A 23,318-nucleotide genomic window follows, 5' to 3' on the forward strand; every position below is an offset into this window, starting at 1 on the left:
CGATCCTTTATGTTCCACCCCCTGTAATGGAGTCGTCATTCCAAAGGACGTCCCCGGGAGCTGCTGCAGCGTATTTAAATTGATTTACTTAATCGTTGCCTGTTCGGCTCGTTTCAGCACTGCCATCACATCCATCGGCGGAATCGGCGCACGACGTGTAACGCCAGAAGCCGCACTTGAAATGGATACATGTACACGGGGAGCATAATGGGTTTTTCATTCGCAAGCACTCGCACACACTCGCCGGCAACACTCTGGCCGGTTCGAGCAGACAGGCGACACCGACTCCATCGAGCACGGGAAATGGGACGCCCCGGCAAATGCGGCAGTCTTTTCGCAACCCCCGTGGAATGGTCGACGAGTCGGTAGGTTCTTGATTAGCGGAGCTTACCAAGGACTCGCACGGTAACCTGTGTTAAGCCACCCGTATGATAAGCTCCGGCCAGGATACGGGCGGTCGCGTCCTTTTTCACTAAACTGTCGCCTTACCGGGGTCCCGTCTACCGCAGCATCCGTCACTGGTGAATGTCGCATGTGCCAGCAGCACAACACGAAACAAGACTCCGAGAGTCTGAGCCGTAAGCGTAAGCAAACGCGTGCTCCCCAGCTCACCGTTTTCAAGCACTGTTAATGTAATGTTCCCGGTTTCTCGGTTGAATGTCTCTTCAAACGTCAAAAAGCCAACCTTTGGGTTTGGGACCGAGAGTGTGTTTTATCCTTCGGTTCGCACATCCGGACGAACCCCCCCCCCCCCGTTGAACACCGGACGGACGGCTGAAGCTGGCCGGAAGTGGCAGACAACGGGGTTTGGGTCCTCTGAAAGCTCAAGGACGATTATTAGCCGACTTGCCGTGGGACGATTTTTCACGATGCCATTTCATTTCTCGCTTCTCGATCTCTGTCTTTCAATCCCTTCTGCTCTCCTCCGAAGGTCCCGCACCCACACACACACACACTGGTACACTTGCACTCTCATTTTCTCAGTTATTGAAGTCATCAATCAATGAAGCAGAAGACAATTGATTAGCTTCCAAATCCAATTCGACCCATCGGCCTCCAACCGGCACACGCGTTAAGACTTAAATTGACCCAGTTTTATTGAGTGTTTCCGGTTCGTTCTGAGCTGCCCGAGCTGCTGTATCAAGTGTCGCAATTGTTACACGGTGCCTCACTTTTGGTTTCTTTTGTTTTTCCGGTCGCGCTCACTTCCGATTCACCGGGCAGTCGGTAGGCAAGGGACTTGATCAAATTTAACCCCAGCACAATCTGAGTATGAAATATGATTAATTTGCCTTGTGGAAAAAAGGGTTCACATTGAACATTGGTGAGGCGAACGGTTGTTTTACCATTTTCAGCTACACCGAAATTCTTTAACATAAATTTTCCCCGTGACAATTGTTTCCAGTTTAAAGTTTGATTGTTAACGTATGGGCGAATGTACTGGTGAATTTACAGTGTGAAAAAAAACTTGGCGATCGGGTGTTGAGGCGGCTGCGGCGCCGGTTTCACACGGCAGGACCGAGGCTCAAATTCCATCCAGACCGCCTCCCCGTACGCAGGGCTGACTACTTTGCTACGAGTAAAATTAAATCACAGAAAGCCAGAGATGGAAGGCCGAGACCTCTCGAGGTTGTAGTGCCAAGGAAGAAGAACAAGAAAAAAATACTTTCGAATTTAATAAACTGCTTGAAAGGATGATCTTATTCGTGCCAATTTTTCAAACCATGTTACTAACATTATTGATGGCCTAGGCTAACCGGTGGCTGAGGTGATAGCGCCACCGGTCTTCACATAGTCTAGGACTGACTATCCTGCTACGTGGTATCTAAATTACTTATTTATTTATTTATTTAAGCCTGCAAACCTACTTTTAAACATATGGCTCAATCGCGAATGACCAATTATAAAGACCGTTAAAATAAATTAAGGCAAGAGGACATAATAAGCCTGGTAAGCAATTATACGATCGGCTTCAGTTAGGAGATTACTGAGCCAAAAAGAATATGCTTGTAGTGGAGTAAAACTATGCAGATTGCTTACTAATAAAATGAAAATCGGATGTTTGTTGTAATCACGACAACCAGAGAATAAAACGAAATTTCTATTGCGGAAAGTATGGATGATGGGACTTGGACACAGGTTTCCAAGCTAAGGGAAACTTGCATGCTGGCCCATGGTGTCTCGCATGCTAACAGCTTCTTGTTTGCAATGTTGTCTACAATGTTGTGTATAACTTGTATAAGCGCTCATACCTGGGTTATATTAGTCTCTTGCTTCAGAACGTGTAGCAATAGCGAATCTGCACAGCAGTCGAGGTGGATTTTGCGTTATCAAAATAATTAAAGAAATAAGTAATTTCAGGTTAAGAAATAGTTATACTTACATGGAAACACGTAATGTTTTATTCACTTTTACACTGCACAATTGTTTCTCATGAGACGTATGAAGATAGTGTTGGTGTTCATCAATTAACAGTGATGAAATTTTAAATTTTCTGGAAAAAATAAAAATCAATTGAATTATGTTGAATAGGTGAAAATTGGGAAGAAAAGTTCTCACTCTCTTTCTCTCTCATTTGCAACAAGATTTAACAAGATGGTTGATTTATTGATTTATTTTTTTGAAGAACCTCAAATTAAGTGACTTAATGTTTTTCTCTGGTGTAGTTTGTTTATATTGTTCGTTGGTCGTTGCACCGAAATCGATCATTAGTGTAGACATGAGGACACTTTGTTTAAGACATGGGAAACACTGTGTACAAAGGGGTACTGAAGATGAAACAGGGTCGCCTGCGACAGTATTAGATTGCAGACTGTACTTAATGGTATTAAGGAGAAATACCTAACATTGGGAGCCTAAGACAAGTTCTCGCCGTGTTATGATCCAAACAGAGTCAAACTCCGACACCGAGAAAGGAGAGAACAACATGGTCTTTCCCGGCTGTCTAAAATTTCTCTAAAATCAGAAATCTCCTAATCAAACAGCCTATAAGTTTTATAAAATGTATACGTCAGATGTAAGAATTCTCTTCAAGATATACGACGTGACCGCAATCACGGAATAAAATAAATAAAAAAGATAATTGGGGTCGATTGTGAATCTGGTGGGAATTGTTAAGAGAAGCAATAGATTTTCCTCCTTGTATCCAAATCAAAAAGAAATACAGCGAATATAAATCATTGTATGAAGGTAAAATCTTGATTTCATGAATCACTAATTGCTAGTAATGGTTTTATATAAGTAAATAAAAAAGTTATGTCCAACATATTGCTTGCATCGTTGGGTCTTATAAGCATAAATCGGATTCAATATTTGTTCATGTAATAGCCAAGCAGAAAAAAGAAGTCTGACAGCACTGCTTTTGAGCCGTGCAAGTTGCATACAATCTCCAATCATCTTGTAGGCACCAGGTTTGTCAAACTCACTGTAAGCCAGTCGGACACAATGTATACGGAAAGTGAATAAATTTGAAAAGGACAAAAAGGACACGCGAGTAACCATTAGGTTAGTTGTTGTCATCAAAGTCGTACAATAAAACAATCCAGTCGAATCGAAACTTTGTTGATTAGTTTGAAAAGGTTTTAATATTACTATCATGAAATTTTTCACAAACCCTACTCATTCTTCGATCGGCGAAGGCCATCCTAAAGTTTCGTTTTCCTTTGCCACAGACATTCAGTGTGTGTGTGTGTGTGTGTTTAAATGCCTGCACTAGCGTACAACGTACAACCCGATATCATACGATCCGCGCACCACAGTACGGCTCGTAGTTTGCGGCGTGTTTTGAAGTTCGATATATAAATAGTAAAAGTCCCTCTAACTGGTCCTTACGTAAGAAATTATTACAAAAGTAAATAGTGTATAATGCATTTGCGTCGTCTCAGTACACGCTTTCAACGTTTAGTATGTATACAAAGGGAACTTACAGAACCTCGTACAATCCGCTTATAGAAGCGGCCAGGAAAAAAAAACGCTATTCCTCTCGCTTATGATGTGTGCCTTATTGATTGTTGAGTTTTTTTGAAACTTTACCACGATCAAACCGAATAGAAGTGATGATAACTTGCATATTTGAAGGGTTGTTGCCTAGCGTTCATCCCGAGAATCTCCTACTTTAATTTTCCTACTAGCTTCCCTTTGCCGAAACGACGATTCATTCTCAAACGACACTCTTCTACACAACGACATGCATGCATATGGGGTTTTGTCCTAGGTGTTAGAGTAAAATATTGTTTCTACAACCTGGAACATTTTACAGTGAGGACTTGTGGATTTGTGTGACTACTAAGAACAAGTGTAATGATAAGGTAGGCATTAACGGAATCGCTGTTGCAGAGTAAACGGTCGTAACGGACTTTGATTTTGTTCGATTTCTAATCTGTTTAGTATTTCCCATAACCATTCCCATCCTCTAGCGCCTTTTCTCTACATTATTCGCCCTAACACACATACCGGTGCCTCAATTCTCTTTTGTTTTGTACCTTACGCGTTTTGCTTTCGATATTCTACTCTTTCCATATATTGTTCAGTGTGCTGCACACCCCAGATGCCAGTGTTTTCTAGTCGAACTGCGCCAGGAAAATTCGTGCAATAAATTATCGCAACTAGTATGTATAGACAGTGGTAAAGATATGAAGAGCGAGAAGACGATAGAAATGCTAGCATACACAATTTGGTTGTTATACATAGTTCACGTAAAACACTCACAGTAACACTATACGAAGCGAGCATGTTGTCCATCGACAACAATCGATAATGTTCCAAGACTTCCCAGGAAGGAAAAGGATATTCGTGAGCGTTTGTCTTTGCAAAACCAAATATAACAAGCAGCGATGGATGCGCAAAATATTTGCAATCATGGTGGCAAACAAGCTCAGGTCGAGGTCGGGTGCAAGACCTCAGAAATTAGCAGTATAAATATTCAACAACACGAATTGATATGATCATCAAAGTATAGCGAACGGAGCAGCTTCAAAACCCAAATCGGAAATCTCTGCTTCGATAAATGGTAAATAAATACGTCCAATACGTCTAAATATGGTCGATGTTAAACAGATTGAAGCTTAGTTTGGTGGGAGGAGAAAAAAAACCGATACAGGGTTTCTCAGGCCAGTTCAAAAGCGTAACACAATCGCTGAACAACATAAAATGCTTTCACGGAATCGGACATGCACTTCGAACCCGGCTACCCTTTTCAATGTTGGAAAACAAATTTTCAACTCCGTAAAATCCCAACTCTAAAACAGAAAGTATCTCGGTTAACGGACATAATGTTTATACTGCTTGGTCTTCACACGACAGGACCGGAGTTCAAATCCGATCTGAGCCGTTCCCCCATAGTGAGGGCTCTTTGTTGAGTTGGGATTTTACAGAGTTGAAAATTTGTTTCCCCATGTTTAGAAAGGTTTACGAGGTTGACATGCATATTCGAAGTCGCATTAGTGTTTTATGCTATTGACATATAATCTTACAATGTTAAACTGGCCTGAGAAACCCTGTAAATAACATTCGTTCCGGGTGTTACTCTTATTAGCTTTATGTTCTTAATTGCAATCGAGCAGAAGCTTTGTTTTTATTGTCCTGCATCGTTATTGGAACATTAATACCGTTCATCTTGCGCAAGATGCTACGACTTATGCTTGTGGCTCTTGCTTTACTTTCGGCTCACAACCTTTCTTGCCTGTTGATTTTGATTCCGCTCGGGAACCTCTGCTTGTGTCACGAGTCTCCAGTCCCGATCACCCCCTTTTTCTTCTGCTTATACGATGCGCGCGAAAGAAGTGCTTCCAAATTCTTATTGTCCAACAGTTTCAACTCTCTCGTGGTCTATTACCAAAATAGAATATAAGTAACTGTATACGCCCGAATCAGTGTATGAGGTTACAGACATCATCAGCTGTGTTTGCTGCTGGCAGTTTGTATGCGTATCAGTGTGTGTGTGTGTTCATATCAGTACGGTTCAGCATATCTGAACTTCGAGAGGTTGCTACGAGTTGCTGTATGTTTTAAACGTATTATCACAAATGTTGTTATCTTATAGGCTAGAGTTTTCGGTACTAAGTTTCTAAGTTTTACTTTTGCTTCAACACGTTAGTTTTGAGGAATCATCAACGCAGCCAACTGCCACCAGGTTAAGTAGCTTGTATGCCCTGTTAATTGTTGCTTCCCGTAACTCTAATGCTATAAGGTGTGTAATATGGTTTCGTGTGTATGCACGTAAGTGTTATAAGGGTGTGTATGAACGTGCTTCCGAAACGGTATTGCTTCCATTGCCGTACAAAAACCATTTACAACCGGTACTGGTGTATGTATATAAGTGTAAGCACACGAGTAAAACGCTTGCTTTTCATAACCTGATTAATTCGACATTACTTGTAAGTCTTGGGCATATGTTTGGGACTTGTGCGGAGCAAGCACCTTCTAGAAGGTAAGACCACTTTGCACTCGCTTGCTAAATGCGCGAAAGACCGTTAATCGTGAGAGCAGACGACGGCCGGCTAACTAGCAAAAGTCCTGCGGATCGGTACCGGTGGAGGCGATTTTAGTCTATCCTTTGCTCCGATCGGGACGGGAATGTGCGTTTCCTGCATAGAATTGATAGCAAATCATCAGTACACCATGTTTCATTCAAATGTACAAGCATATACAGTCACTACTTACATGCACACCGTTACCACGCTGTATTCGCCGCCATCCCATACTTCTTCGCCAAGTGGGAGAGGCTGGCGACTGGGAACGAGTGGATGCTGCACTGTCTGCTTTTGGTGCTGCTGCTTTCCCATTAAGCTGATTGTGGCACGTGATCAGCACATCTTGCAGCAGGTCGGCCGTGTTGAGCGATAGCGGCGGGTTAGCCGACACTGCACTACTTTTAACAACATCAGTTTCCTGCAGCTTATTTCCCGTAAACCTGCGAATTGGCGATTGCGGCAGAGATTGGGCACCACTTTTCCTGGGTGACGTTTGCTGACGAAGCACAACCTCATCCTCCTCGTCGATGGTTGTGGTTGCACTACACGACAGTGAGCATGTTGCTGGCAGTTGCAACTTTTCCGTTAATGCGTCACTTGATTCGCTCGACGAACAGCTGAGCACCTGCGCCCGGCCACCTTCGCTCGGTGTAGGACTTTGAGACAGTCTTTCGTTCACATCCTCATCGCTACTATCGCAAATGACTCCTTCAGCTGTATCGCGGGCCTCGAGCGTGCTGCTGCTCGTATCCTTCGACTCACGACTCGTGCTTAGATCTACACCACCACCCTCGCCAACAGTGCCGCCCGCGGCCATTGGAGAGTGCAAGCTGCGCGTACTGCCGGACGTAAAACTGACTAGTCGATAAAAGTCACGAGTGAAATTCGTACACGCTACCTCTTCATCTTCAGAGTACACAATCTGCAAGAGAAGCATGGAGGAAGAAGCATGATTGACGACCATTGTTCATAGCGCACAATAGTTAGCAACAGCACCATCAGCAGCAACACACAACGTACCTGGTCATGCAGCAAGGCCGTAATGTCTTCAGTCTGCGTTTCCGCCGTCGTTAGAAAGCTGGAGTTCCATATCCATTCATGGTTTTCCTCGTCCAAGGCGGTGGCTAGCTCTTCCTGCGACATGCTCCAGTCCTCCATGTCCGCTGTGCAGGGTTCCGCCGATATCAGCCACTGTTCCGGCTCTTCGGGCAGTTCCTCCAGGTGTCCTTCCGCTGGCGGTTGTGGCTGACCCGAGCTCATCGTGCAGTACCCTTCATCACGACTCTTGGCCGGACTGGCGTGCGTGGTGACAAGGGCAGCATTCTGTGCTTCCAGGTCCCGCACACGGCTCTTCAGTATCGCCACCTCATCGCGCAGACTGTCTTCCGCCACGAGTGCATCCACCACCTTGCGCATGATGTCGTCCAGACACGTCTCGTACTGCCGTACTCTTTGGTGTAGCGATTTATTCTCATTCTGCAGCGCCATGAGACTGTTTTCTTGCTTCTGAAAGCGTACCTGTGCGAAAGAGGCGACGTACCGTTCATTAGTGTATTTATTCTCGCGCGACGCCACACGACCAACCAACCTACCTGCAATGTTTTATGCTCTCGACAAACTTGCATCGATTTTCGATCCTTTGTCTTCATCGCTTTGCTCATACTGTGGAATCGAAAGTGGAAAACGGAAACATTAATTTAACAACATCTATATAACTTTCCAAACCGCCGCTATCGAACGGTTCCGGGAACTCCTTCGCTAGTGGGATGGGAACGTATCACGGAGCAAAACTCCTTAAAGCTATCAAACCCGACCGATGGAAGAGTTCAGGGTTCGGGATTAGTGTTGCTACGGTAAATCCTGGCCAAAAAGGGATCCCCATCACCAAGGATACCAAATCACCGCCAAACTCTCGCCTGCTTATGACCCAACGAGCAAGATCCGGGGCGACTGTTCCTTCACCCTCCTGTTTTATGAGGAATTAAGCGTATCTATACGGATAAAATGTAACATTCTAACAACCCCTAATTTCCTTCGGGGATATCAAAACAAACACGGATTCAACTAATTCCTTCTGGTAAGAAAGTTTCCGGACTCGGGCCATTCAACAGTGCCAGAGGGAAGTTTTAAATCGATAAAAAATTCATATCCCTACGGCCGATACGGGATTATATACGTGGCAGAGCATACAATTTAAGGACGAAATGGAGGACGTCTGTGCGTGGATCTTGATCGGTTTGGCTGTGTACTTCGTCGAAGGCACGTCGTCTGCTCAGGTGGTTGCGTTCCGTGCGAAAGAAGCATATATTTGCCAAAAAGATTACACTGCACACTGCTACCGGGCGGACGGTCGCGTTTTCTGCAAACAAAGCCCGCAAGAAAAAGGGTTCTCTTCAGAACGGCAACAGATTCGACAACGATGACGGCGATGATGATGGTGGTGGTGGCGGTGGGTGTTCTTCCTGCTTCTCTCGAACCTAGTTTGCTTTTTCTAATCGTTACAGTTTAGCTCAGAACCATCGGGATGGGCCCAGAAAGAAAATGCGTCTTGGTAGTAAAAAGTTTCCCTTCCGGTCGATCTTCACGTCTACGCTGAGAAGAAAGACGCAAATTTTCCCTCACTTCTTGCGAGAACATAAATCTCAACCCAAAACCCTGCCCTGCTCTTGCACCATTCGCCCCTAAGATATCCTCCATTAAAATCCTAGGTTAAACGGAAAACCCACAACCCACAACCCTCTCCGGCTCCACTCAGCTCACCACCGCAGGACTAACGAAGCTCGCAGTCAACTTTCTTTCCGCCGATGACTTTTGACGACGAAAACCAGCTTTTCCCGAGGAAAATACGTTCCATATCCTCAGGGGCGCAAGCAAGCGCTCGGGAGAACCCTTCGAATACCTGTCTTTCTCCTCAAATACAGTGTGTCGGTGTGAATCAGTTGACAAAATAAAACCGCCCGCCCGACTGGGATAGGAAGCAAACATTCAAACCATCTCCTTCGCTCTCTGCAAACGTGGCCCACACCGCTCGTTCTTCGACCAGTTACGCAGCTGGGATTTTCATATTTAGACAACTTATTATCAACGCAACGGAGAACAAAGAAAAAAGGAAAAGGTAAATATTTGCACGTTTTTTTCGGCTTGTTGCTACCGGCCGAAACCAAACAACGAGCGATTTGGCGTAACGTCACCAACACCAAATCGTCGAGGGAGCGATTTTTGCATCTGGTTTCGTCATCTTCATGCAACGCAACGGGTTTGTTAGTAAATTTTTTGGTTTTGTTTTAATAAATGCAGGGGTGTGATTGTTTGTAGGGAATAGATTTACATGGTTAACATTTTGAAGACAGCAAGCGTAACACAGCCAGAGAAATTGAAGTCCAGAAAGAAATTGGGTAATATTTTAAGCAGCTTTTTGGAAGAGAAAACCCCTAAGCAAGTATCGTTAAATATCAAATGCTATAGAAAAAATAAAGCTGGAGACGAAGATATAAGGTCCGGAAGGTCCGTGAGTTGAAAAAAATCGCGATTGCGAAATACTTACATTTCTAAATGCTCCTTTATCTCCTTCTCCAGCGTTGGTGAGTTGCATTGACTCTGTAAATTAAAGGAAAAAAATACATTATTAGCAACATCGTGAAAAGTAAAGGCAAAATGAGTCGTAGCATCCACTATTGCACCGCACAACGCTACTGATGCTTATACCGTACTTTATGACCGTGAATTCGTAGCTAGTGTTTTCATTTCACTTTACCCAGCACAAGAGCTCATTTTCAAGTCGGAAATGAATCCGCAGCTGTGCCTGGGAGAGCGAGGGCGAAAACTTTCGCATTCAATTAAAACCCAAACAAAGTGTCACACGGTATCGGTCGCAAGCTCGAAAATGGAATAAAAACAACCGGCGTCGGTCGTCGCATCTCATCGTTCGTCCCATCCATGACATGAGAGGGAAATTCAATCGCAGCCGCAACTCATGCCTACCGCTGTTCCCCAAACGCTTCGTATCCCACGAGGAGCGTACAGTACCAGGGTTTTTGGGGAGGACGACCGAGCATGGAAGAATTTAAATTCACTCCAGGAAGGAAAACTTCATCACAAAGACACAAGAGCCATTCGGAAGTCATCTTTGCGCAGGCCGACAACTACCACATTGCACCCTCCATCGGCATCATCGTCGTCGTAGTAGTCATCATCATCATCGTCAAGCTCTGCCATGCCTTCCCCACCGGATAGAATGTCCTCCATTTTATCTGTTTCTCCCCTTTTGTTGTTGGAGCATTTATGTCACGAGCTGACGTTCGCCACACTGGATAGTTATGAGAGCTCACGCCAGTTGGATGGCCTTTCCTTCGAATTATCCGTTAAATTAGAACCAAAGCAGTCAAGTACGGTGACCAAGTAAAAGCTTGAAATTGTGCTCTCCCGGATGCAACCCGGATGCCAGCCACAGCTTTATGTGTGGCAAAAAGGCCATTTCTCCAGCTGCTCCCCCTTTTCATTTGCTGGGCCTTCAGTGTTTTGTGAAGCGCGAATTTACACATTTTCCTCAAACGAAAAAGAAGGTTTACGACGGGGCTGCTTCTGATGTGACCTTCCGATAGAGGAAGAAAGGAAAAAAGGCGAACATAAACATCCGAAAACCTTTTCCCAATTATCGTGCACACAGTGAACACCATTCAATGGATACCGGCCCAATCATTAGAGAATCTCTGATTGATTAGCAACCAACAAGCAAAAAAGCAGTTTTGCACCCTTTTCTGCAGGAAAATGCTCAACCCTAGCCAAAGGAAGAAACACTGTTTGCCTACTTGAAATACCTTTTCCAAGCAGTGATTTTCTGTTCGTAACGTGGAAAAAAGAATCTACCAATACATCCCAATACACTTTCCACCAAGGCCACCACAACACACGACGACGATAGCAAAATCGGTTGGCCCTTGAATCTGTCAGCGTGCATGGCAGGGCACACACACACACACACACACACACAACAGGAAACATTTTATTGGAAGGTTTGAGGAGAATTTTCACGCACGTGTTCGCCCATTCGCCCGTAACGGGAACGCGCCTTCTGCCTTGCTGTCCGCCCATTAGCACTGCCATTAAAGCAAAGCGCGCGCGCGCCATGGAATAAAAATGCGTAAAACACATAAAAACAACCCAAAAACCTATACGCCGCGACGAATGTCATACGCGTGTCTCAGCAGCATAATGAAGCATAATGCTGTGCATATTTAACAGTGAAGTGACATTCATCCAGTGGTGCATACCCGTGCCCGGCTCTTCCTTATTGTTCGTTTGTGTGAGTGAGGGGTTTATTTTTCTAAGATGGCTCCCCCCTTGAAAGGGGCCCTTAAAAACATTGTTCAGCTATTCCATTTCAATGAAGCGATGAGTAATAGAACCAATCAGACGAAAAGCCACTAAGTGGCGCAAAGGATTAGGCGTCCCCCAATTCGGAAACGGCATATGTAATGGGCCAACTCTGAAGATGCAATAAAATATGGCTATACAAGCAGAAATATGGGACCTATAAATAAGCGTGGACAATTCAATTTAAAACAAGTCATTCCGATGTCTTTTTTCCACAAAAAAAAGTATTCTGACTCTGGTAGTTTTGTGGTGGTAAATAAGGACTCCCAAGTTATTTCCGTTGTAAGTAATAAAGGACGTTATGCCAAAATGTGGACTCCAAAACAACTTCATTCTTGATAGTTTCGAAACTATCGTCACTTAGTTTCGCCCTACCCTAGCGGCAACCAACTCCATCACAATCAATCGCATTTGTGTACTTTTTATTCCGTTCTGTGTGGTCGAAATTGTGGGTAGAAATCAAAATAATTCTTAGTCATCAATTATTAATTTTTTGCTGCCATAAACGCTTTGTGTGGTCATCACGGGGTTTATTTTTTGTACCTAGTGGCTTTGCCACGCCACGTGACGGATGGCGTTCCTGCCCATCATCATCATCTTCAGCCGACTGGCATTGCACTTTTTGCTTTCTATGTGTTTGTACCATTTCCGGAACGCGTTGTAATTGGCCAGATTGTATGGTATTAGTCGAATGGAACACTTTCGTCCTGATGCTCTGTTGGGTATGTTTTAGGAGGTTTTTTTTCCTACAAGGACTCCCAGTACAGTATGTGTGTTGGTGTTGCTATTGAAAATGCCCTCTTTTCACGAACACCATCCCTCCTGATAAGGCCATCCCGGCAGGGAGGTTTTTGTTGCTCTATTCACTTTTTACTTCCACAGTTCACTTGAACGCCTTCGGTTCGGTTCCACCAACACCACCCACGAAGTTGAGGGAGTTCCGGGAGTCCGGTTGCAAGCGATTGTCCCGTTGAAACGCCTATAACGCAACTCCCCCCCAAAAACTAACGACGCACAAGTACGGAAAGTGAAATGACTCGAACGAAAAGCGCCCTGGGTGTGTTTGCTCCATTTGGCGCCAGCAAAGCACATTCATTTCGTTTTCATTAGCGAGACGACAACAGGACCTCGGTACTACACTACTTGCCCTCGCTGGTGCGTCTTAGTCATGCGGGGGGATTTCCTTGGGCTTTGGGGGGGGTTTTTTTTCGGGTGCGAAGGCATACGCAAGCTAAGGACGAGGGCGGACTCGGCGTTCGTCCGATCGGAACTCCCCTGCACGAGAGAACGATTGGCGCCAGGAAGCGAATGTAGGATGTGTAACGCGCCCTAGGTTCGTCGGTGGTCGTGATACTGATGCGACTCGCACTGACACCATCGACCGATTGCTCACCAACTGAAGAACCAGCTTTTTGTTTGGGGTATGAAAAATCGTTTTCCACTCAATGTTACTTATGCAAAATCAATTACTTGGTAAACAGTGCCCACCCAAGCGGTAGGGTGAATTTACAAAATTTCATAACTTAGCCATATCGCATCCCAATGCGCCCTGGGCGAAAAGGCGTACATCGGGAAGGGAAGAGTGAAGAAAAACTGACATAAATTTGACGATACTTTGCTTCTACTGTGCTGCGTGAGTAGCTGTCACATCACTGTACGCTCCCTTTGCTGGTGAATTAATTTTTAGCAGGACGCGGACGCATTGTTTGCTACCGCTACCGGAAGAATACGGAGCCCAAAACAATCGCTCAAACTTGCTATCTAGCCGGGACCTGGGATGCTTCCCGGTGATGGTGGATCGGTAATAAAATGCGGATCATATTTCGGGTAATAAAGCAAGATTTTATCTTCCCATACACACACCGTTAAACCCCAACACCGGATGAACCCGGCGTCCTGATTCCTGTGTTCTGCCCACCACCTTGCGGCGGTTGCCCAACACACCAGACGAAAAAACGCTCTTTACCACTGAAAATGATCCCCTGGGACACACACTCCTACCGGTGTGCGGTACAGCTCCAGCTCGGTACAAATAAAGGGGTTACATGTGCGTGAAACTGAGCACAGGAAACACCCGGATGCACCCAAACGGTTTGGTTCGACGATGGTAACAACGGGCGATACTTTGTTGGTTCTTCTCATCCCTCCCAGGCAAAGGTGATATGCAAACTTGTCGATCAGCACTCCGCACACACACGAGTCAGAAGCGTAAGGCCATTATAACGTAGATATTTCCTACATACGGACTGGAAGAACTGATTGTACTACAGCAGGTAGGTCCTCCTCTATCAATAGCTTAGGGTTTTTTTTAGCTTCGTTCAATAAATTTGTTTCGTTCGGGAACGGACAACCAATCGCAGAAAGGAAAACACCTACGTTTTCTGGATGCGAATGTCTGCGCGATTCACTCGGAAGGAACGTGCACACGTTGGTGGGCATTTTAAAGAGCAGTGATAAAATGCTGTTCCCCACGCAATCCGAGCGGGTCGTGATGGGTCGGCCCAATCATGCAAAGCGATCCAGCCAACGAATGACCCTAAGGGCTCCACAACATAAACAAGAATTGAAAATTTTGGTTCACGCAGTAAACCCACAACAGACGATGTTGGATATTTGAGTGCGTCCAGGGTATTGGCGTTAAATACATCAAACTCAGAATCAGTTAATATTTTATTTACATCAAGAGTTTCTACCCTTTTGTTTTTTTGCTAGCGATATGATTATCAGCGGGAGATGGATCAGTGAAACTGGTTTATGCTAAATTAACAACTGCTTACTTCCAAGTCTTCGGAAATCCTGAGAATTTGTTAAAAAAATACTCACCTTCAAATCCATCTATTGTGTTGGGTAGGTAAATAAAACAATAAGGTATAAGATGGTTTCAGCCAGGAAGCTTGTCAATGTTAGCCATATTCGGTTAAAGCAATTTTGCAAAAAAAAAATTGGCATTTGACCTGTCAGTTTATGCGGCGGGTTAGCAGCATTTCAGCCGCAAAACGTCAGAACAAATACAGAAAAGACAGGGTTAGGTTGTCGTAGTCTCCAGTATCATACAGGGGTTTAGATAATATAATGGAACATTTGAATCATTAGGTAGAATATGTAAAAAGGATAATAGATTATTGCAATCCCGTCGTGAGAAGTTGCAGGCATACAGTGACATGCTGCATTCAGTTAGGGGAAATTTACAACGCAGCTATAGAACTTTGATATCAGCACTGGCATTTCTGGCGAGCGTTTAGTCCAATTCTTCTTCTTTATTTTCCTTGATGTACAGGTTGTACCCTCCAATGATTCCGGGTATGGTCATAATCAGAGGATTACTGTACTTTTTGTGAAGAGAGGACTGTATGTCCATTTCTCTATCGGTGTGGAAGTCCAGCTTCCTGGGCCCTTCAACACTACTCCGCGGTTCTGGAACCCGATCCGCTTTGGATATGGATCGGCAGCTAAAGGCCATATGTCCTATAAACTTCAACTAATTGCAAAGTTCCACAGCCAAGCTGAATTATTCCATTGTATGATTGCAACTTTCCACAATGGGATTTCAACATTCTACTTTCTAATTGAAACATTTCTCTAAGTGATTAAACAGTTCCATTATATCATTCGAAACTCTCTAACATAATTTGCTTTCTTTTAACTACACGTAACATTTTCTTGTATGGTTATATTAATGATAGAAGTTAATTACATCCGATTTAATAAAACCCCATTCGAATTGTAGCTATTTAATAGCTTTCATACTTAAACGCTCACCAAAATCCAATAAAATTACACGAAATTTCTACGCGATCTTAAGCGCCATTTCAAATTATGGTGTAAACTTCCGTCTTAGTTGCTTCGAAACCGATTCAAACAATATGAAACCATAATGAAATTTCATTCCCATTGAAATGTATTGAGTTTTGCCAAATGTCTGGCGTCTGTTACCGATTTCACGAAACAACTTCCAGCTCCCACTTTTACTTCCCATCCACGCAATAAGTGGAAGCAATCAGGTGAGCAAAATGTGTCCCCAAAAAGTATAAAAGAAAGGAACTGATTCGCTTCGATTGCCAGATTATAAAACCAATTCCAGGGATAATTCAAATAACAGATCATCTCAAGAAATCATTTCCCAGCTTAGTGGTGGTGGTGGCGCGTTAGGCTGGTTGGTCTCGACCCGTTTTCTACCCCGACTGTCCTACCTTCGGCAGACAAGCACATTTCGACGACCCTCTCGACAAAGACAAAGAGATTTTCTTTCAATTTCATTTTCATTTTCCTTTCGTACAACGTTTCGGGTGCGCAAAAAATGAGAACTTAAATTTTCAAGCCTAGCACAGCGAAAGACTCCTTTCCCCAACAGAGTATCAAGGGAGTTCTCTACTGCGTGGAGCTGATTTTTCATGGTGCTCTAAAGTATTTAAAGAATCAATCGTGCATAAAAATTCAGAAATTGAAGACCTTCATCAACGCAAAGCGAACAAAAAAGCTCTAAAATTGATGTGTTTTGATTCTACCAAACACTGTGTAAAACACAATTTGTTTCGAGATAAATAGTGGTAAACTTCCTTATCCGGAGAGGAAATCGAGATTTTGTCACTTCTGTATGCCTTTCCCTTTTAATACGATTCTACGCGGCAGGCATTCACCGTCGTCCTTCGTGCCTTTGGTACACCTTTAAGGAAACAATTTTTATCCGCTGCTACGTCCCTAAGTCCTTCTGAGCCTTTGAGGAAGTTTTTCGATTTTTCCTCCCACGCCGAACTTTCAACCGAATTGATAGTTAAGCCCGGTCTTCTTCCAAAATAAGGCAGAAAAAAGTACACCGAAAGCGTTGGGAAACCTCTGCTCGGGCCGCGTTGGTCCAACGAAACGCAATTTATGTGAAGTAAACTTTAAGTCTGGTGTTCACGTTTTTGGTTGTCGTTTTTTTCCTATCTTGAAAATATTGACACTTTTTGCGTGTGGAAGGAAATGGAACCAAGGAAAAAAACCTACCGAAAGGACACGGCGATGTGGTGGATTATACGGGGAAAAATTAGGCAAAGTGAGGTTGACAATTTGCTTCAACCAGAAATGGTAATAAACAGGATTTCTCTAGCATTAAATTGTCCACTACCACTTACTTGGTTTACTCGTTCTTGTAGCTTTAATAAGGCCTCTTCTAGTTCCGCAATGCGAGCTTCCAACATTTCCTGTCGATTAAGAAAATAAAAAATAAAAATAAAATTAATTCTAGAACAAGAATTCAAGTTTAGGAAGAATGTTGCTCCATTTTGTTAAAACATCATCCAAATTCGACTCCAGATAATTATGTAAAAACAGCGCCATAATGCAAGACAATTAAATGCATCAATCACACGCATCCACCAAAAAAAGGAACAGCGTTGCCTTCAGACCAAACATTAATCCCACTCTTGTCATCGGTTCGAGCGCGATAAGTGTGTAATTTTTCAACGGAGTTTTTTTCTCTCTCTTCTGTTTGCCCTTTGATTTCACTGTCACTACCGAAAGGCTTTTAAAATCATTCTCGCATTTACGGAGCTACTACCCAGCACCATACGTACGTGCCTACCACCGTCCGGGTGCTTCACACACATTCATCTCATTTCAAATATACTCTAGAACCAACCAAGGCGCGGATCCGCTTTGCCCATGCTTTGATCTATGGCTTGATTAGTTTCCACTCATCTTTCAGCGCGTCTTTTTAAAAAAAGCCGAACCAAAGAAACCCAAATCAAAACAACGACCCCACTGGGAAGACAGAGGAAACCGAGAAAGGGAACGAAACTCCCGCAACTTTGTACGGGCGGGATTAACCGAGGGCAGCGGAACACCGAGCTGGCTGGAAGAAAGACCAATTTTGAGTTATTTTCAAACTCTTAGTGCCACCACTGCAGCATGGAAGTTGGTGCTACGCACAGAAACGAACACACAAAACCTTCCGGGAGAAATTACGAACCAGTGGAAGTGCACGACGGCTCTCACTCGTTTATCGTTCGGCATCCGGCGCATTTGGCGTCGTTAGGTTTGCTGCAACTTATTTTTCCTTTTCCCAGAAAGAGATGCTGTTTACAAATGCTTACTTCCGAATGGTGCGCAACCGGACGGGAGAAGACAATCGGTTCCAGCGGTTAAAAATCGCTTCCGAACTACACTTTCACTGATGGCCTCAAATCGAGCTGCTGATCTTTGGGGAAGGTTCTAAAGAATTCGACCCTGCACCGGGCGATAGGTGCTCGCGAACTTTCTGCAGGAAATTAGACCTCTCCGGCATATGTATTGCATTCTCGTTCAAAGGAATGTTTCATATTTCGAAGATGATCCTTCCTTAATGTTCCCGGTGCCAGATTGACAGATGAGTGATGGTTGGATGTCAATCTTTGCGAGAGATATCGTTCAATATATTGAACTCGTCCAAACACTGCTCCAACTACAGCTATCTCCAATATCACATCACGACTCTAATCATGTGGCATCACTACTTCACTCGATCAAGTCCAAAAGGTGAATGTTTGTTTTTCGCAAGACAACGTTGCAAAGATGTGTCGGCAAAATGTGTCACACCATAAATCACCTCCATTACCATCGCGAAGCCAGCCTGATGATGTGACCGAATTCGATCAGCCGGAGAGGTTTGTCATAATTTTTAGCGAGATCATTGCACGGACGGAAAACATCATTAGCAAAGCTAACGCTTTGATGGTTCTCGATATATGCTTCAGCGACTGTACCCGTACGCGATTCTATATTTGGCGCCGGTGGTTTTATTTATTATCTTCCCTCTTTCTCACTCTGCCAGAGTTTTTCTTCCATTTTTTATTTGTTTTTCAGCTTTAAAGACCCACTCTCCGGTTGGTGAGTGAAAATGGCAAGCAAACACCGTCATCCAAATCGTTCCAATCACATTGGGAGATTCGCTGAAACCATCCCAATGCTTGGGAGGTAGGTTCGCCGGCCTATGGAACCAGTTTTATTTATTCTCCTTTACGTAAAGGCGGCCCTCGCCATCGGATCCATTTGCATATACGCGATTCCAGCGACATCCGGACGAATAGAGAGAGCATAACGAGCCTACTATGCTGGGCAATGGGGTTTGCATGCGCACCTTACGCACAGCATACGACCACGTTAATGGATACACATGATCATCAAATTACGCTTGATGGCGTTCCCATGGGTGGAGCATTGTTGTTGCCGTTATTTTGTTTTTATTTGACCCGCGGGCCACAGGACAATAAACCCACGGAATGGTTAGAGATTTATTCAGTTATCTAATGAAAAATCGATTCCATGTGGTAAGCTTCACGTTGTTGTCCACTTTTTGCTGGGGGGTTTTTGAAGTGCACTTCATGTATTGCTGGGCATTATAATTCGATAATAGCGTCGTCTAATGATCATCCAACAGAGTCAATGTGATGTTTATCGTCGTTAGATAACAATCAACTATTGAACTATGTGGGTCATACATCTCATTGATTAATGTTCGATTATAACCACCGCACAGATGGTGTATTAAAAGGTGATGACTATGTTTAGTCACAAATACAGTTGGTTAAAAGGGCATAAGCTGCTCGCATCCAGTGTTTTTACGGCCCTTCTATATATGTAAAACGAAAGCCAAATCTACGTTACTTTCCCTGTATTTAAAAATCTCTTTTTTCTTTTCGAAATCTTCATCTTGCACCGCTAAATGCATGGTGAAAACAATCAAGACCTCCAAAAACCAACATCTGGTTTCGGACAGACGAACGAACGTAAAGGGAAAAAAAAGGATTTGCGCCAAATCCGGATGAATGCACAATATAAAGCCTATTTATGTATTCCTCTTTTGACATTAAAAAAGAGAATTTATGATCTGGTAAAAATAAATTATTCGAACCCCCATCCCGCTCACACACACACACACACACACACACACCAACAGATCTGAAATGGCGGTGCATCATCGGTGAGATGTATACAGCAGGTACTGTTGTTTGCAAGTTGCGACATGACCATCGGCGCTATTTGCACATCAGTTTCTCACCTTCACGCACTGCACACGACCGGCTGCAAGTGTAATGATGCATCGAGATTTACATGATAGTTTTCATTAACGACGACTACGACGACGGCCCGCATAAAAAAAGGAAGCAACGGAGCTTTTTTTTTTCTTCCCCGTTCCTTTGCATAACACATCATGATAAAACAAGTCAATTAATGGTCCGGCACGAAAGCAGGAAGCATGCGCGAGATCTACTAGAGAAAGCGTGTTCCATTTTCTTCTTTTTTCTGCCAAGGTTCAGCCCATTCTTCCCATTGCTTCGCCCTGTTTTCTTCACAGTTTTGCTTAAGCTTCCTCCGCAGCTCGGTACAGCCGATGGCAGAGGATTCGTTAGCAATTCATAAACACCGCCAACGCACTGCCCGTTTTACTGTAAATAATCCGTGCGATCCGTGCAAGAAAAAAAACTATCTTTCAATACTGAGAGACGGTGCGAAGAAGCTTTCATCATCATCATCATCATTCTTCAATAATTCCTCCATCACCCAAAGCGTGTCCCATGCATGGAAAGCATAGTCCACAATAACAACAAACACTCGGTGAGGTTCGCGTAACACCGTTCTTTCGTCTCTTTTTTCCGCAATGAATTATTTATAAAATACTGTCCCCCGGAACAATCGGAGCACATCAATGGGAAGGCTTTCACAGTCTGTTCTGCTCCTTTTGCTGCTCCACAACACCATTGTGGGCAAAATATTTGTTTGTTTGTTTTTTTTTTTGTTTTTCTTTGGTTATGATTATTGTTCCTCTTCATCACCTCCTTCACTAGCGGCTCGGCATTTAACGGTTGGGAGAGATTTTAAGCCACGCTAAATAAAAGTCAAAGCCCACCACTAAACTGTCATTTGTACCACTTGCAAATGTGACGCTTTCCGTCCGGTGATGGATGGACCGCTAATAGGTTGTACTTTTTTTTAGCCTCCGTTGCTGTTATCCAGTGCTCCTTGTTTGCGCTTTTATTATAATTTTTTCGCTCATTTTCGATTCATTGCGGACGATTGTTCGAAAACGGGTGAAGTTTGGTGAGAAAACGGCTCTATTTGCTCGGCCTTTATCTTCGCAGCAAAAACATCAACCACATTCGCCAATTAACCGAGGGTGAGCTTTAAAAAATGCATAATTTATTATGATCTGATTTTTGAAAATGTAAATTTATCCTTTCCTTTTCGCAGAATTTTTTTAGTGCTTTTTGTATATTTTATGCGACATTAACTGACCCCAACGAATAAAACACTAAACTATTGTTTGGAATATTTTTGATTTCAATCATCAGAATCAGAGTTGGGATCCTATTCTAGACATATTGTTAAACAAGCGTCAGTAAGTCCAATTTATGACGTGCCTCAGTCATGATGTGTATCTGTACGTATGACAGTTTATGATCCATGACAGTTACGCATGGTGCGCAACATAATACATTAAAATTGTGGGAAAACCACCTATTTTGAGCAATTAACACATGCGATAAATATCAATTGTTATTAGTCAAATAATAAAATTATAATTCTACCATAAATAAATTCTTTTTAAATTAAAAATGCTAAACAGAAAGAATGCTGCTTATGTACATTAAAAGACAGCATATTGAGGATTCATCGCAAGAATTTATAATTACACCCAAAAACAATGCCGATGATGTTGTTGGCAAATACCTTACATAAGTGTTTTGGTATGCCGACCATTGTGAAGCCTGTGACGCCCATTCCCACACAAAACGTGTAACTGTATCCACACCATTTGTGATTAAAATGTTCTACTCTGCCCTGGCACCAGCTCACACAAATGTCCCGTTTTCTCGCGTTTAATTGTGCCTATCTCCGTATGGTTCACCACCACGACTAGTGAGGAAGCGCAAAAAAAGAACATCACATTCCACCATACAGTGGCCCAAGACACAGCAACTAATCTCGATGCGATCCCATCTAGAGCGTACATCACATGTAGTGTAGAATGTACGGCTTTGACTGCAATAAATGTTACGCACGGTGCGCTGCAAGTGTAACGGAGTAACGGACCCGGCCAAGACAATTTCTCTTCTCAACGCAGAGAACTCAACGGTGCGTGCCGCGGAGGGCGCGCACTTTTCGGCAAGCAAAGAAAGGCACGAAAACACACCCAACTGTGGCACACCAAACGCACTGAACATTCGGAAACACAGAAAGAATACACACCAAACGGAAAGAACGAATTCCTTCATGGAATTGCTTGCCCTCGCCGATCTCGTTCTGGATGAGAGCGCAGCATAATTGCTGGAAGCAACCGAACACCCGAACTAGGGTAAAAGTCAGCACAGTCAGTACTGGCACGACCCGACCTGTTTCGATCTCGATCCCAAGATCTCGAATGCAAAGCGTACGGTATCAGATCAGATCACGGGGTAGCGCTCCTAACGTCTAGGCTCTCAACTAAGAAGCTCATTCTCGTCGCTCTTTTCCGTCGAGATGCAGCTCCCTCACGAAACGCTGGCGCGGCATATGGCAAGTGTGTGGGAACATCAGCACCACCACCGCCGCGAAGGTTCCACTGGACGCGCACGGACGGTTACGCTTTACGAGCTACACCATCAACAAGAAGCATAGCTTCCCACCCGACATAACATCCCACTGCATCGATCCGTTCCAGAGTCGTGGCTACACCCGCGGGTTTCGGCTATGGTCAATCATGTACACTCAGGAATGGGCGCACAGTGTAACGATTTAATTATGCTCGTTGCTTCATGCTTACCGTGTTCTTGCAGGAGTCTGAAACCGAGCCGGAAGTGTTCCGCACAAGTTTCCCACACTCGTGCAGGGGTGAAGAAGAGTTCGGGCTGCATCCTTGGCGTACCGTCGGCGACGATGGTGGCGAAGGTGGTAGTGGCGGAAACGCTGTTGCTTCAGGTTCGACCCCAACATCCGGGAAGGTCGTTGAGGCCATCGGACATCCAGGAGGTGCCTTGTCACGGTTGATTCGTAAAACCGAATCTCGGCCATGGTGCTGCTGGTGTTGAAGATCAGTCTTTTCCCCATCCGGGGGCAGAGCACCGTTCCGGATCGGGAGCGGTGGTGGCTGCTGCTGGGAGGATTCAAGCACGATTCGTCCCTTCCGCACTTCGATGTAGCGCGGTGAGGAGGCGGGTAGCGTTGCTTCGGTGGCAGCTGTGGCAGCTGCTTCCTCGCGATAGTTTTTCAGGAACTCCAGGTACCGTGGGGAGGCAATTATTTCGCTCAGGCCTTCGCGTTCCGCTTCGTACTGATTGTCAGCTGACACGGATCTGAAATGACGTAGGCAAAAACCACACGGTATTAGGCAAAAGTCAGCTTCTTAACCACGGAATTCTTTAACAGAGAGGCATACAAATATAGCTGTATCAACAGTGATGCGTCGGAGAGCACACGGCAAAGCAAAGGCAAATACCTTCGAAACGTTCTAACCCTCTAGACGTGACGTATCTCTGTTCC

The 23,318-nt window shown here is 44.2% G+C and overlaps 1 protein-coding gene across 4 annotated transcripts in view; it reads right to left on the reverse strand.

Moving 5' to 3' along the window:
• Positions 1-3,557: 3,557 nt before the first annotated feature.
• LOC118511946 overlaps positions 3,558-23,318 on the reverse strand; it is a 46,819-nt gene continuing 27,058 nt past the window's right edge. For all 4 annotated transcript variants that reach the window (XM_036055651.1, XM_036055655.1, XM_036055653.1 and 1 more), the window contains 7 exons: positions 22,603-23,131; positions 16,958-17,026; positions 10,015-10,067; positions 8,063-8,132; positions 7,491-7,988; positions 6,661-7,392; positions 3,558-6,584 (listed from right to left, as the gene is read on the reverse strand). In XM_036055651.1, coding sequence (XP_035911544.1) covers positions 6,498-6,584; positions 6,661-7,392; positions 7,491-7,988; positions 8,063-8,132; positions 10,015-10,067; positions 16,958-17,026; positions 22,603-23,131 — 2,038 coding nt within the window. In that variant the 3' untranslated portion in view covers positions 3,558-6,497. The remainder of the gene's footprint in view (positions 6,585-6,660; positions 7,393-7,490; positions 7,989-8,062; positions 8,133-10,014; positions 10,068-16,957; positions 17,027-22,602; positions 23,132-23,318) is intronic.

This window comes from Anopheles stephensi, chromosome 3 (genome assembly GCF_013141755.1).
Source record: "Anopheles stephensi strain Indian chromosome 3, UCI_ANSTEP_V1.0, whole genome shotgun sequence".
NCBI lineage: Eukaryota > Metazoa > Arthropoda > Insecta > Diptera > Culicidae > Anopheles > Anopheles stephensi.